Source organism: Gallus gallus, chromosome 7 (genome assembly GCF_016699485.2).
Source record: "Gallus gallus isolate bGalGal1 chromosome 7, bGalGal1.mat.broiler.GRCg7b, whole genome shotgun sequence".
NCBI classification, from domain to species: Eukaryota; Metazoa; Chordata; class Aves; order Galliformes; family Phasianidae; genus Gallus; species Gallus gallus.
Window position 1 is genome coordinate 2735446 of NC_052538.1, and position 15657 is coordinate 2751102.

General features: G+C 44.7%; 1 protein-coding gene across 18 annotated transcripts in view; it reads left to right on the forward strand.

Moving 5' to 3' along the window:
• Positions 1–15657, forward strand: part of UNC80 (unc-80 homolog, NALCN activator) — a 121114-nt gene that overhangs the window by 95639 nt on the left and 9818 nt on the right. For 15 of the 18 annotated variants that reach the window (XR_003076286.3, XR_003076288.3, XM_025152710.3 and 12 more), the window contains 9 exons: positions 162–285; positions 2430–2555; positions 4395–4518; positions 5296–5502; positions 7016–7200; positions 8081–8246; positions 9133–9312; positions 11343–11481; positions 13509–13565. Coding sequence is in view for 16 of the 18 variants with exons in the window: in XM_025152710.3 (XP_025008478.2) it covers positions 162–285; positions 2430–2555; positions 4395–4518; positions 5296–5502; positions 7016–7200; positions 8081–8246; positions 9133–9312; positions 11343–11481; positions 13509–13565 (1308 nt within the window). In the remaining 2 variants the exon portion in view is untranslated. The remainder of the gene's footprint in view (positions 1–161; positions 286–2429; positions 2556–4394; positions 4519–5295; positions 5503–7015; positions 7201–8080; positions 8247–9132; positions 9313–11342; positions 11482–13508; positions 13566–15657) is intronic. The other 3 variants (XM_025152716.3, XM_040704086.2, XM_015289307.4) reach the window with 1 other exon arrangement.

Sequence of the window (15657 nt, forward strand, 5' to 3'; positions counted from 1 at the left end):
TAAAACCTTCTCTCTGTCGTGCACTTTGTGCTCATCTTGGGCATCGTTGCTGTCTGAAACGTTTCCTCTGTGGGCGTCACTGTGTGTCGGTCGCCATGTTTGCAAGTGTCCGGTGGGGGGCAGGAGGCCAGCGGCTAACAGCACCTACTGTTGTATTGCAGGCGCCAGGTTGAGTGGGAGCCTGCCAGCAATTTGATTGAAGGGGTTTGTTTGACACTTCAGAGGCAGCCAATCATATCCTTCCTGCCTCACCTTAGGTCTCTGATCAATGTGTGTGTCAATCTGGTGAGTAGCCAAGCGGCAACCCTGTGAACCTTTGCTAAACCTCAGTCTGCTGTTGACTTCTCTGCCCCGAAGATGACAGTTCATTCCCATTCCTGTCATTTTACCTGTCCCCCTCACCCCTTGCAAGGGGACTTCGCAAGTGACACTAGAGATAGCAAGGTTCATTTTTGAAGTGGTGCATGGGGAGATACAGTGGCCAGTAGCAGTGGTCAAGTGATTTCTTTCCGTTGCTTCCCACGCACCACTTTGAAGATCCACCTTTGCCATATTGAGCTGAGAGTTGAGGGCTGCAAGTTGGAGAGTGGGGTGGTGGAGACTGCACACACCTGGTAGAGGTGGGGAGGGGCTGATACTGGACATACCTACTGTCTCCAGTGGGGAAGGACCCTGATGGCTCTGTCAGAGGCCGTCAGGTGTCTGGCTAGTTAGAAGGGTTTACATGGGTGGATTCACTCCACTATTTGCAATGTCCCTGGCTTGATCTAGTACAGGTTTTGCATGGTACAATGTTCAGATCCTACTCTCAGTAGACATTTTGCTCGTAAGTGTGTTACAACAGAGAGGTGATAAAGACAGTGCCTGTGTGGTCATGGAAAAAATACAGATAAAGGGGGAAAGGTGGCTCTAGTATTGTCACTGTTATTGTGTTTAATAACATTTTCTTCTTAGAATGCAGATGTTGGAACTTTATCTAGCAGTATCAGAAAACCTCTCTGAGGAGCTTTAAGAACAGTTATCACTAGTTAAAATGCAGTATCGGCATTATACAAAGGCTCCTGTCCTTCAAGCCTCTGCTGCATTCCTAACTGCAAGGACATGGAAGTCCAAGCTGTCAGAGTCCATGAGACTTCCTCCTTGTTCGCACACAAGTGGCTACTCAGAGGCACTGCAAATCTGGATGCTCAGGCTAATTGGAGTGGTTTCACAGGGAAGCTGCTACAGAGTTAGCTAGAATACAAGTTTAGAACGGACTAGTAGTTTGACAAGCAGACAATATGGAGTGAATCACAACAGCAAGCTCTCTAAAGAGCCTGCATTAGGAATGAGCCAGTGCTCTAAAAAAAGCAGAAAGATGTGCAGTTCCAGAGTGCAGTCATAGAGCTTACATTCAGCTGGCTGGGAATGTCAGAGAGAGGTACCAGGAAAAGATGTATTCTTCACATTAAGAGGATCTTAGCATTAGCTGTCAGAGCTATGGCTGCTATGGGAGCACCCCTGACTGCATACTAGTATTCATGTGTTGACCAATTACATCACTAAGCCAAAAAGATATTAGCTGGGAAGATGGGGTAATAGCTAAATGATAATCCATAGTGACAAAAAGAAGGGGCTCTACCTCTTCCCATTCTAAATTGTCCTTTGGTTTTCTGAGAGAAAGCTGGTTACTACCTTTCTCCCTAAGCCAAATTTGGAAAAGTGGCTTCTGCCTGTTTCTGTCATCTAGATTTATCTAGTCATGGAGAGAAGCAGGCAGATGCAGACCTGCGATTTAATTTTTATGAAGAAAACATCCAAAACAGTTCAAATACCTCTCCCCTTGTACTGTTGTTTACTTGTGCTGATATTTCATGGGGTTGCAGGCAACCAAGTCACGTGCAGGTGACAATATTAGAAGTCTTGGATCAGGTGAGATGAATCATACTTAGAATCCGTAAGAGTAGAGTGTGTTTGAGGGGAATCTGAACATTGTACAAAACCTGGCTTGGGTCAGACTTAGGACATTATTTTTCCAGTAGATCAGCAAGAGAAGGGAAAAATACCCAGTTTCAATAAAGACTTTTTGCTTTCATGACATATTTCATTTGTTACAGTCGTTACATGACGTATCCTCCAACTCAAACTGTTCCACCAGTCCAGTGCTGGTCATTCAGGGCTGGTACTGGGTACATTTGTAAATGTACCAAGCTACCTGTGCACCCCTCCCACCCTTGCTGGTTCCCTCTTTCCCCCTTCCTTTCCCTGCTAGAACTCCTCTTCACTGGCCCCATCTCCCACAAGGACCACTGTGGAGGGCTGGTTCTTCTAGAGCCACCCCGACCCAGTGCTCAAATGGAAGGCCCCTCCATTTCACTGATGTTGGAGGATATGGCATGGATTAAACTGTAAGCAGTCAGTTGTGGTGATGTGCTCTGTTTGTATTGCAGGTGATGGGAGTGGTAGGACCCTCCAGTGTGGCTGACGGATTACCCCTTCTTCATCTCAGCCCTTATCTCTCGCCACCTCTGCCCTTCAGCACAGCTGTTGTCCGGCTTGTAGCATTGCAGATACAGGTGTGTCTGCCCTGGCCTGTGGCTAGGCATGTTTTAGCTTCTGGTCGAGACACCAACTCATCGGTGCTCTGTTTTGTTTCTGCAAAAGCTGGGCAAAAACTGTGGAACATACACCAAAAATCAAAGAGAAGCAACATGTAGATTCTCCCATCCTTTTGATGATTTGAACTGAGCTCAGAATTGACCTGCTGGGGCCAGCTCCACAGCAAGCATCCATCAGCTTAACACTGCCAATTCACGTCCAGGGAGTTCGGCTGATTGATGCTGTTTAAGGCTCTGACGAGCATATTAGGATTCTCTGCAGTATCTAAGAAGCTAGCATAAATCTTCTGCCATGGAGGGATGTGCCTGGGTCACGTCCATGCAACCCAATCTCCTTTCTTGTTGGGTGCATGTGCGTAACCGAGAGGTAAGAGCTGGTCGCAGTGTGCCAGCTCAAAGAGGCAGGGCAAATTAGGCTTTTCAGCTGCTGACTCAATAACATCCTTGTACAGAATAACAAACCCATCCTGTACTTTGGAAGAAATTCATCGCTATTCCCTTCTCATGACAGTGCCACAACTATTACAGAATCTTTCTGCCCTCATATCTCTTTCTCCCTCCTCACTGGCATGAGATCAGATAGAGTGAAGACAGAAGCAGCAACAGAATGAAGAGTCAAATTTTTCATAATTTAGCTCCAACTTGCATTTTTAAATATGCATTGACACATCCAGTTGGGTACTTCAGCAGCTATTTCTGAGAAGTGGAGCTGCTTGGGAAGGGTTAGAGGGATGAAAACATAGTGCTGTCTCTCAGAGCACGAGGCACAGAAGGACTTTTTGATACCAGCTCACAAAGAGCACAGATTTCTTCCAGCTCTGAGGTAACGGTTCATTAATCAGAAGCAATAAAGGGCCACCCTCACCTTCTCTGAAATCTTTTATCTTTTTTTGAAAACAGATACTAAAATAGTCATTTTGAAACCTTATTGGGAGTTTTCATTTTTATTATCTTCTCCTCCCTGTTCACTCCTTCTTTTCGTGGGTTTTAAGTAGAATGAAAACCAAACATCAGGAAAACACAGGAGAAGCTGTATTCCTAATACTTCCAGTAGGATGTGGAACAGAAGTACTTCACATCCCACCAAAAAGCGTTGTCTGGAATTTCTCAGCCCATACCTATAAATTTGAGGGGTTGCAATGTTCAGTTGCACTTCACAGCTAGGACTATAGCAACTGGGAAGTTGTAAATGTAAATGAGCAGAGGTTCTGCTAGCAGTCATTTGTGTTACCTCCTCTAAAGAATACGAAAGATCTTTCATTTCAGGCTTCAGTAAATGTGCATTTTGTTTATTTTTCAGGAGTTCATTCTTTATGTTAGGAGAGGTGGTAGAGCAGCACATAGTGTGGCAGACCAAACAATGTGTTTGGGAATAACCTCCATGTTCAAAAAGCAGAATATTTAGATAGTATCATTTTTACTGTTTCCTCTGTTCATTTTTTTTTTATTATTATTCCCTGTAATCAGGGTCAAATTCTGGTCCCATTTGCAGCAGTACAGAGTTTGGGACTAACACTCAGCCAACTCATGTGGTATACCTCTGATATTGTTAATGTCTGTGGGTAAGGAATCTGAGCTTCTTACCTCTTGGTTATGACAATAGCAGGTGACACTTAGGTTATTCTGTGAAATCCTTTTACTTCTAAGTGGTGTCAGGGCTTCTATTGCATTCAGGTCATCAGAGCCTGTGTTGTGCTGTGTAAACAGGGAGCCTGGGGGACGGCCATTCCCTACAGTAACTTGTGTGAGTTATCTGCTGATGAAATCGTTTAATCCTTTCTTATTATTACTGCACAGGCTTTGAAAGAAGATTTCCCCCTAAGCCATGTCGTCTCCCCATTCACCAATCAGGAAAGAAGGGAAGGAATGCTTTTAAACCTACTGATTCCATTTGTGCTCACAGTAGGATCTGGAAGCAAAGGTCTGACTAATTTAACAAAAGGAGTTTTTCTCCCCTTTTCTGACAACTGATGTTTGCACTTTCCCTGCTCTCTGTTGATTTTTTTCCTTTTTCTTTTTTTTTTAAACTTCTTGATTTGTTTTCTTTTTTTTTCTTTTCTTTTTTTTCTGTCACTTACAGTGTGTCAGCTAAGTGCCCTTTGGGTCTGAGACTGGAAAGAGTTCCACTGGGGGAAGTTGTTTCTCCTCTTTGTTTCAGCTGTGCCGTGGTTTTTGGGTCAGGTCTTTCACAGACATGCTCCCTTTTTGAAACCGGAGTGCAAGGCAAGACAAAACTGTTGTAGCAAAAGCCAGAGGGGAGCAGAGGTCACAGAAATTGCATGCCCCTGTGGATTGCTGTCTGCCCAGTCCATGCCACTTGTCTGGCACGAGTCCTGCTCCTTGCTTTCATCTATAGAGGGTGATCACTGGTAAATCCCCAAAGAAAAGCAAAGAAGAAGGGGAAGGGGGAGATGAAAAAAGAAAATGAGATCATCAGACCACTGAATGGGACATTTAGTTGTGTTGTGTTGTGTAGCTCTGTGTTTGTGTGTATTTGTGTTGGTGTTAAATAAACTTTGCCTTTGCTTGCAGGAGGAGAAACAGCATAACAAGGTGTGGGGGACGGAGTTGTGGCTTAGGGGACAATTGAGATTGCCTCACATTTGGAACGGAACAGGGTCTAGATCTTTGGGTATCTTTCATGAGATGTAGCCTGATCTTTCTCTCTCTCTCTCTTTCCCCTCCCAATGCATCTCAGACAGCCCCTGGCTGGAGCAGCCTGAGGTCCTGCTGCTGCTCCAGACTGTTATCAATATCCTTCTGCCACCTCGCATCATCAGCACGTCCCGCAGCAAGAACTTTATGCTGGAGAGCTCCCCTGCCCACTGTTCCACCCCGGGGGATGCGGGGAAGGACCTGCGGCGGGAAGGGCTCGCAGAGTCCACCAGCCAGGCTGCCTACCTGGGTGAGTGATGGCTTCTGCTCACAGCTGAGAAGAGACAGAGATAAAATGGAGCATTTAAAACTGTAGATAGCACTAAAGAAAACCATCTCAGGCAGAAGCTAATTGAGCTCTTAGAGCTGCCTTAGATCTTGCCCTGAAATAGGGGTCCATGCCAGTGCAGGAAGCCAGGAGTAACTCTGGGAAGTATTGCAACGTGAGCGGTGTCTGCACTGCAGATGGAGGAGACTGCAGCACAGATAGATGCCACCCAGTTTTCATACTGCCAGGATATAGTCACAAAAGGCAAGTCAGCCTGCCTACCACCCCCTCGTGTCACAGTTTCACTGGCCTGTGGTTAGCTGGGGTAAAATGTGATCAGTCTGCCTTGCCTGCTGGCCCTGTGCACACAGTCCTTATTGACTGATATTCCCCCTGCTCACTGTATGCTGCTGCAAGCGAGTACTATGTTTTCCTCACATGTGACCCTCAGGTGAAAGGAAAGGGAAAATAATTGAAATAGAGCTCCAGAAGCAGTGCAGGTTATCAGAGCTATATGGGGAGCCCTCCTTCCGCACAGCTACAGTGTCTGGCTCTGTGAGAGCTCTTACCCAAAGGCATACTCAGGTCTCTGTTAGCCTGTATCTGAGGTATGGGGTGCCACTGATGAAAAACTGGCAATTTATCAGTGATTTAGCTCCCTGTCCCAAAAAACATGCATACAGATGTGTGATGGTAGCAATGTCTTGGCCACCCCATCAAGACAGATAGAGCAGTTAGCCATTCCCCCAACAATTCCCAGGCCTGCTCTTTGTTCCAAGGGGTAGATTCCTTGTCTCTTCTGTGAGCTGTTGGTCACAGTCCACTTGAATATAGAATATTGTTCTGAGCCTCATCTCTTCTCTTCGTCCCCTATTTGTAATGCAGTGCTCTTGTGAATTATGGCCCTTGGCTTACCAAACTTTTTTTGTTGTTGTTTAGATTATAGTCTGGCTGTGGCTCAAACAGCTGCACTGCTAGAAATATTCTTTTCATTACCCTGTAAATAACCTGGAGGTTATTGTGCTCTGAGGGTGGCCCTTCACATGGCTGTGCCTGACGGAGATTTTTGAGGTTGTCTGATCAGCCAAGGCTGTGTTCCCTTCCTGAGTTGCTTTCACAATACCTGGATTCCAGGAAGATAAACTAATTACATTAGAAGAACTCTGCAGGGAGGGAGAGAGAAGGTTGGAGCGAGAAAACAGGGGAACTTGGGTGTGAAGTAGGAAAATTTCCTGTTGGTAAAACTGGAAGTGGCCCTTCCAGTCCTGATCTGAAGGCCTTTTATTCTTACAAAGTTGCCCTGCTTCCCTGAAGTGTTTGCAGACAGAAAAGACACTTGTGACTCTAAGGTGTGTAGGTGTGCATGTGCATGTGCATGCATGCATGCTTGTGTTGGTTTGTGCCCGTTGTGGCCTTCCCCTCTTCTCCCTCAGTAATTGTAAAGGACACTGATAACATCTCTGATTGCCCTTTGCTGTTGTGTGTTCTCCTGTAGCCTTGAAGGTGATCCTTGTTTGCTTTGAACGTCAACTGGACAGCCAGTGGTACTGGCTGAGCCTGCAAGTCAAAGAGATGGCGCTGCGGAAGGTGGGAGGGCTGGCCCTGTGGGACTTCCTCGACTTTATCGTGCGAACACGGATCCCTATCTTTGTGCTCCTTCGGCCCTTCATCCAGTGCAAGGTAACAGTTGCTTTGCTCCTGCTAGATCACTCCCTGAAGGCAAGATATCCTTTATTACCCTGCTGAGAACTGAGGTAACAGCGTGCCGGGGAGAATTGGATGTTCATGTATAGGGAGTGACTTTTCAGAAGTATAGATGTGTTAGTAAGCACGTGAATCATTTGAAACTAAATCACAAAGCTTTTAGCTAGACAACAACAAGGAGTATGCCAACCATATTGGAGCTCTGATCCAAGAAGCCACAGAGAGGACAGCTAGACTTAGTACTACTGGGCTTGACCAGGAGGGTTTTTATGTAGACGTAGTTTTGTGACAGACACTCAAAAGTAGCATGGATGCTGAGCCCAGGCACGGTTGGCAGAAATTTTCTGAAAATGCTCTTCTGAAAAGAGCTGGGCAATGCAGCTAACAGCCAGGAAGCACCATTCTGCTTTGCATCTCTTGGGTGATGGTTTTGATGGGGCTCATGTGAAAGAAGAGACTGGCTGAGGCAGCCAGGGCTTAAGCTAATCACAACTCTTCTCCGCTTACCAGGTAGACTGGCACATGGCACTCACCTTATTTAGCCTTCTGTATCTCACCATTTGGACAGAATAAATCATATTGGAGGCTGTAGCTGTGTGAAATCTGAGGGTAGAGCTCATCATAAGGAAGCCCTGATCTCCATGTACCAATATTACGTGAGATTTTGTCTGTTCAGTCAAATACAAGGTTGTCCCTGAAAGACAGGTGGAAACTTCTCATAGCTGCAGTCAAAAGCTCGTGCCAGCAAAGGACAGTCTGCTGGCTGCAGGCTTAGGCTGGTATGAAGACCAGTCCCAGTTCCCTGGGCATCATTCCCCTCCAATGCTAATATGTCCCCATGTTGTTCATGCCCTAGCTGCTGGCCCAGCCAGCTGAGAACCACGAGGAGCTGACTGCGCGACAGCACATTGCTGACCAGCTGGAGAGACGGTTCATCCCACGCCCTCTCTGCAAGAGCTCCCTCATTGCAGAATTCAATAACGAGCTGAAGATCCTGAAGGAGGCAGTGCACAGTGGATCTGGTAAGGAGAGGAGAGCCAAGGGGCTATCAGCCCAATCTATCCAGGTGGTTCACCCAAAAATTAACTTGTGGCAGATCTGCCCACTGTCTGGAAGGAGGGTGAGATAATTCACTCGCACCCTTACAGCTTGTCCCTCAATTAGGCCCCATGCCCAGCCCAGCCTTGCCATTGGACAGCCACCCAAAGTGCATGGCATCTGTGAAAGGCACTTTGTGCCCATTGTTTTCCAGTAAGACTGTTTCTCAGCAGGTGCCTCTCCATCAAAGCTGGCCTGCACAGCCCTATCACACAACACAGCAAGCCCTCATTTTTATCTCTATACATCTGGAGCAGCTCATGTAGAAACATCTATCCATTGTTCAGCAGCAGTTCTGTCTCCTCTGCTCTCCTCTTCATCTTGCTTTGATTTTCTCTAGTGTTAGCTGTGAGTTCACAGCATAACGACACATCTCTCCATCACTTCCACGAGGGGACGTTTCTGTAACAGTCACCCTTTCTGCCGCGAGATGGCAGCCACTGCTTACAGACAGCAAGAGATTTTACGTGCTTTGTTCTAAAGAAAGGAAAAGAAATTTAAATGAAAATGTGTCCAGCTTTTTTTCCTCAGTAGTAATCTTCCTTGTTTCTAAATGTTGAAGCTGATCCAGAAAATATGTCAGTAAGGTTGAAGGAGAAAAACAAACTGCATAAGAGAAAAACAAATACACCATAGTAGAGATCTGGGAGAAAGTAGGTGAGCCAGGGCAGCTGTGTCTGCTTTACCTCTGCCCAGCCACTGTTACACTGGTGGGAGCAGAGCCAGGTGCCCGATGTAACATGAATCCACGGTTGTTTATTGATTTCCAGTCCCATCTCTGACAGGGGTTTGGTTTTCTCACTTTTGCAGCTTACCAAGGGAAGACGTCTGTGAGCACCGTGGGCACCTCCACCTCTGCTTACCGCCTGAGTCTGGCCACCATGTCCCGTTCCAACACCGGCACTGGCACAGTCTGGGAGCAGGACAGCGAGCCTTCCCAGCAGGCCTCTCAGGACACACTGAGCCGTACAGATGAGGAGGATGAAGAAAGTATGTGGCTACTGATTGGAGCAAAGCTCTCAACACTGAAAGTGTTTCTTGGATACTCCAGAATGCAGATGGGAGGGGAAGACAGTTGTCCCAGTGTGAACAAAAAACATGCAGGTGTACAAGGCTAAGAAACTTGTGGTTGCTACGTCATGCATGATGTTAGAGGTTGGGTCATTCTGTACCTCCACATTTCCTCCTGAGCTCTGTGTAGAGAAAAAGGCACAGGCAGGCTTTTAGTGTCTGAGACGTAGGCTGACGTGCAGTCCCCACGTTGCTGATAAGACATTTAGCAATCAGACCTCTCTTTGACCTTCATCTGACAGGAGGTGGGGGTGGTGGCTGGCTGTGTAGTTAGAATCCTGTTGCTGAGTACTTCCGGCTCATCACTTGTATCCGGATGCTCTGACGTGGGATATGTTGTCCTTGTGCTGCATGGGATCCAGCTGTGGCTCTGCAGGGTAGAATGTTTGTGTGCTTGTGTCACTCGATTCACAAAGAGGAAATGAAGTGTTAAACCTTATGACAACAAAAGCCTGATATCTCTCTTTTGGGCAGCTGGCAGGTTCTGGGGCTGCCAGGCTTTCTGGTGTCTGTTTAAAAGGAATGGAATGGTGAATCTTTTGGGGAGTGATTTGCAATGACCTCAGTGTTGCTTTGTCATTTCAGCTGAGTTTCATGTTATTCTTGGAATTTTTCCTTCTCTCTGCTTCTCTGAGCTGTCCATCTGCTTCTGAGTTGTCCATGACTGAAAACCAGGGTAGAAAAATCTGCTTCTATGTTGTCAGGCTTGAGCTTCCCCTTCTTTAGCAGGGATGTTGTCTTCTGGCGCTACAGCGTTTGGTTGCCATAATGCTGTGAAACTCAAGCACTTTGCTTTTGTATTTGAGGACTGCTGACTTTTCCCAAAAGACATTAAGCAAAAGGGAAAAACAGTGGCTCAAAAGAAAAAAAAAAAAAAAGAAAAAAAAAAGAAAAAGAAAAAGAAAAGAAAGGGCCAGTGCAGTTATGGCAGAATTGCCTTTGGAGAAAGAGTACTTAGCTTGGAACTTCTCAGGCTCAGCCCAGTGTTATTTTAGCTGGGCTCATTACTAACCATTGCACAATCCACCTGTGTGGATACCACTGTGTTGCCCATACATTGCTCTATTACACACTGTGACAAACACTGTTTTCAGCCTCAGAATAGTTATGAGCTGCTATGTGGAATGAGGAGCACTATCTTCCTGTTTGCTTGTGGTGCTGTTACCTCAGCCCTGCTTTGGTTTAATGCTGCCATAAAATATTTCAGTAAATCAAAATCGGACAAGGTCAAAAAGAAAAGGGGAAATGACACCAAACCTCCCCTGCGTTTTGTTTATTTATAATCAGAAGTTTGTTGTGGTTAAAACCACAGTAGAGTCAATTCTTTCCAGATACTTTATGTAATTTGAAACAGCACTGAAAATCTCAAGCAGCCCTGAACAGAATCCAACTGTCTGCATAGCTCAGCTGCAGTATGATGTGCTTGAGTCAATTCATCCAATTTTTTGGTGACATTTGAAATGCATGTCCCAAGGGGTGTTAAAGGCTGCATTTTGCTTTGTTACATGTTTTATCTTTTATAACAGTGTTTTGCTATACTGGTAGCAGCCATTTACTCATGCTGTAACATGGCCAGTTACAACATTAATGGCAAAAACTGAGTGAACAATTTATTAATCACAGGATTAAGCTTTAAGGAAACAGAATTGTCGAAACACATTGTGCTGAAAGCTGTATAAGCTGAAGGCAGACATAAATCCCTGCCCCACGTACACTGTGTTCCTCATCCTGCCGGGTTTTATGCCTATGTCTTTCTGAACCGTGATTGTAAAATCCAATGGAAGTATTCAAAATTGCAGACTTGGGAACTTGGTGAGTAAGTGCTGGGTATACCACTGGCATCCTATTCTCATTTGACCAATGTAAATGTAGAGGTAGTGTTTGGGGGAGTTGTTTTCTTTCCTTTCCTGTTCTTTTTTCCTTTTTTTTTTTTTTATCTTTCTTTCTAGATGACTCCTTGAGCATGCCCAGTGTGGTAAGTGAACAAGAAGCATACCTTATGGGTGCCATTGGGAGGAGGCGGTTCTCCAGCCATCTCTCCAGCATGTCTGCACCTCAGGCTGAGGTGGGCATGTTGCCCAGCCAAAGGTAACAACGTGAGCTTTTCACCTTTCCCATTATATTCATGAGAGCAGAAATGGTGCAGGCATATTATGTGTAATTCATGGATGTAAGGCAGGAGAATCATCACCCGCATAGTGATGCATCCTGAAAATAGTGTTGGACCAAGGATGCTGGTTTGGAAATAATGATTATCCAGGATGATTTGTGTTGTATAAGTTGCAGAAGAACAAGCTGTCATGTCTAGAAACCTTCCACATAAACAGCTTTGGTAATTTCCAGCAGTTATTTCCCTCTGCTACTACAGTGGATAGCAAAAAGAGATGATGTGATTCCTGGGTTCTGCACTGAACCACGGGACTGTACACAATCTGTATTGGTAGTGGGGAGGAATCCCCAGGGCTGGACAAGGAGCAGAGGTAGCCTGTTTTACTTACTCTGTTTTCTTCCATCCAGACGTTATCCTTTGTAGGACAGTAACTAGTTCATCTCAGACACTGAATGTCAAGCTCAAAGATGAGATTTAACACTGTTTAAAACCAGAAGTGTTCTCGCTGATGAGGGTACCCTTGAATGTCTTATTCCTGGTTAACAGGGAATGGTGAGAAAGAGAGAAAATTGGGAAATGTGCATCTGTAGTAAACGTTGAGAGAAGTTTTGCATTTAAATGTGATTATTTTGTTCTGAGTAAATAATACTTACTGTTTTCTTTTTCCGTGACATAGTTATCCAAATATATCTTTCAATGGATAGATTAACTTATGCTACTTCCTTTGAACCTCTAAACAGTAAATTCTGCATTATCTCTTGACCAGCCTTAAAAAATCAAATAACATTGTTCCCTCCCAGTCTTGCAAAAGCAAAGAAATAACCTTGATACATGAAGGAAAAGTAACAGCTGTGGTACATACCAGCAGAGATAGGAGAGGTGATTTACAAGAGGGGAGTTGCACAGATTTTATCTGGGACTTTTCACAACGGGCTTACAGGAACTTGTTTGACTTTTGAACCCAATTGATTCAAGCCCTTTGTTTCTTAAAAAAAATTAACATGCAGGACTGCATTGTTCCCAATCCTTCATGACAATCCTGACCGCATAAACTTCATACGAGTCACAGCTGACTGACAGCAATGTTTGCTTCGTGCAATCCCAAGTCATGGTGATTCTGAGGAAAAAGAAATGACTTCAGTTACAACTGAGCTTTACTCTCTCCTTTGGGTGTACATGGTATGCTAGGAGAATCATTTTTCATCTGTACAGGGATGGTACAAGCTAAACAAGTACAGCCATAGCCTGTAATATCATGCCCTTTTCAGTTAGAGATGATCTCTGGGCTTTCAGACTGCCCCGCAAATGTAAACTAATTAATGCTAAGTAATATTATTATTGCTTTCCTGCTGGTAACCCAGCAGACTGCTTTTTTTCTTTCATGTTTTCCCGATGGGCAGAGAAGGCTGCTTGTCCATGAATGGGTGAAGGGTAGAAAAGCAATGCGATTGCATACTCGTTTGCCAGGATCACTCTAGCTGTTTACTTACAGTTTCATTGCACTGCAAGATCTCGCTTTCCAGATGTTTGTCCTTAGAGTTGTACCTGAAGGAGAGTGGTCTGTAGCTCCTGGGAGACAGATTAGCCCTCCTTTCACCCAGAAGAACTGGCTTGTGGGGAAGGAGGGAAAAAAAAAAGCTTTCTATGAAGCTGGAAGTAAATAGAACTAAAATAAATGAAAATGCCACAGAAAAATGGCTTTGAAGATAGTTCCTTGCCCTTATTTCCAGTGGAAGCACATCCTTTTGAATCCCTCAGCTCCTCAATTCACACCCGAGATGTAAAAGTCTCCATGTAGCGTAAACTCCCTCTGCTCCTGTTATCAGATGTTCTTTCAGCTCCTCTGAGTCATAAATGTGCTGCTGAGCGTGCGAGACCAATTAATGTTACCGTCCTTTCTATTTTTTATTCCGTTGATCTTTTTTTCCCTTGAAAACAGAGACAATCGCATGCTTTTTTTGCATTTTCTTTCCCTAAATTTTTAATCTCCCTGCCCCTCCTGCAGTGAACCTAATGTCCTCGATGACTCCCCGAGCCTGGCCACTGAGGGCAGCCTCTCTAGGTACAGTGTTAACACTACCTGTCTGTCAGTGTGTGTGCTGGGAAACAGACCGTTTCCAACCTTTGTCTCTTCCCCTCACCTTTTGTTGCTCTTCCATCTCTGTCTCTTGTGGCTCATTGATATTCAGGCCTGCGAGTCAAAGGTGTAGCAAATCACCTTCAGTTTTCAGCTTTGATTGCCAATACTTTGAGGAAGTTAAGGGGAAGGAGAAATAGCAAGTGAAATAGTGATCTGTCTGGCTGGCATGGGGGGTTTCCCCTTATTTAGCAATTGCGTGGAAGGCATGAGAAAGATTATCCACAAAGCATTAGCTGTAGCCTGTTACAAGTATTAGTCTGGAGGCTTATATAAAACAGAGACATCTGTTTTTCTGTTCATCTCACAATGCTGTCACCACAAAAGATTTAATACTAATATCAAGCTGTTTTCTTTAACATTCACTAATAAAACTAATTACAGTAACTCCTGTGGAACGTAGTTCTCTGTGGGTGCTCTACAGTAATTCTCATTATTTTTGCACTTCTCAAGTGGCAGTTTTAGAAAGCTTTGCAGGCAAATACTATTATTTCATATGTAAAATTGCCCAATCAGAGCTGGAGTTTGGGCCAAGCTGTTTAGCATTTCCTATGGACAGGGGAGTTTGTGTGCAAGCACTGATAGGGCTGTGCCTGTCAAATGCATCAGGAGTGAGCCTAGAAGGGAGGTCTGCACCTTTAACACCCACCTTGGCCTTGCTAGTCATCCTTACAGTCTCTGCTCAGACCTCTCAGCCCGTCCTCATAAGGTCAGGGAGCTCTCATGAGGCCCAAGAGCATCTCTCTTTCTTTCCAGAAGAACAAGACCCCTTACGTTGGCTGCAGGGTAGGTAACACGCTACTTCATTACTTGGCCATACCAGCTGAAGATGTAGATGCACTGAGAGGCATTTGTGTGAACAGTTTTTATTTTGTTACTTGGATTTTACATGCCAGGAGTTGCTTTTTGGGGCAGGGACAGGCTGCTCTGTTCATTTGTTCGCTCTTCTCGGGTGACAAGTGGAGAGTTTATCATTGGTTGCGTCACTAAGATCATCCTGTGACTCACACTGTTCTTTGTGTACTTGAATCCTGCTTTGGCAGATTGGCTTTTAAATGGTGCCACTGTAGGAGCAGCATTAGGAAAAGACATTAGCTTGTCAGCAGAGGCAGGAAAGTGGTAATCTGTTTCCATGTTACAGCAAAATTGATTGCGTGTTCATCTGAGCAAGTTTTGGGGCTTAAAACGAAGTCATTCAACCAAAGAAGCTAAGGGCTATCTCAGATGTAGAACCAAAAGCTCACCCCAGTTGAGGATGATGAGAAAAGAAGGTCCATATCTGAGTTAAAGCTATCATGACCTGATCCCAGGCTACATCGGCGTTGAGTTTGAAATGGTTTTATCTTGTTAAGTGGGAGTCACTTCTAATACTGGTGACCGGGCTGAGCAACGTGAGACAACTGAATCAACAGATGAGTTCAAATGCAGTAATTTATTTTGAACCCTGAAATATAATCAGCTGTACAGCAGGTTCTTAGTAAGTTGTCACACCAATTCTTGCTGGGGACCAGGACACTGTATCTTCCATCCTGCTCTGTGGTACAGAGCTTTTCTTGGATAAAGAGCTTAACAGATGTGTTTGGGAGTCATTTCTGTAGAGGTTTATTACTTATTTCAAGGAGCAGGCATCAGCGCTGCAAAACCTTAGGAAGAAAGAGGACAAAGAAATACTGCAAGCTCATATGAAAAAGCTAGATTACATTTCTGTGAGCAAGAAAAGTCATTTCAAATGCACTGTTAAATTTGCAAATTGGATTCCTCCTCTAAAGCACAGAAGTAATGAAGCAGACAGTGTAGGAGATTATTGTGCTATGGGGATCACAGGATAGAATGAATGTGTTTTTACATTTAGGAACATCAGCTTTGAATAAAGCAGGCTTCAGTTTTTCTCATATAACTTTGATTGGAACACAGTGACAACTGTTGAGGATTGCCTTCTGAATTCAAGACCTGAATTTAATCATAACTGACACAAAGAAATAAATGATGTTAGACCCTTCTGGAAAGGAGGAGTTTT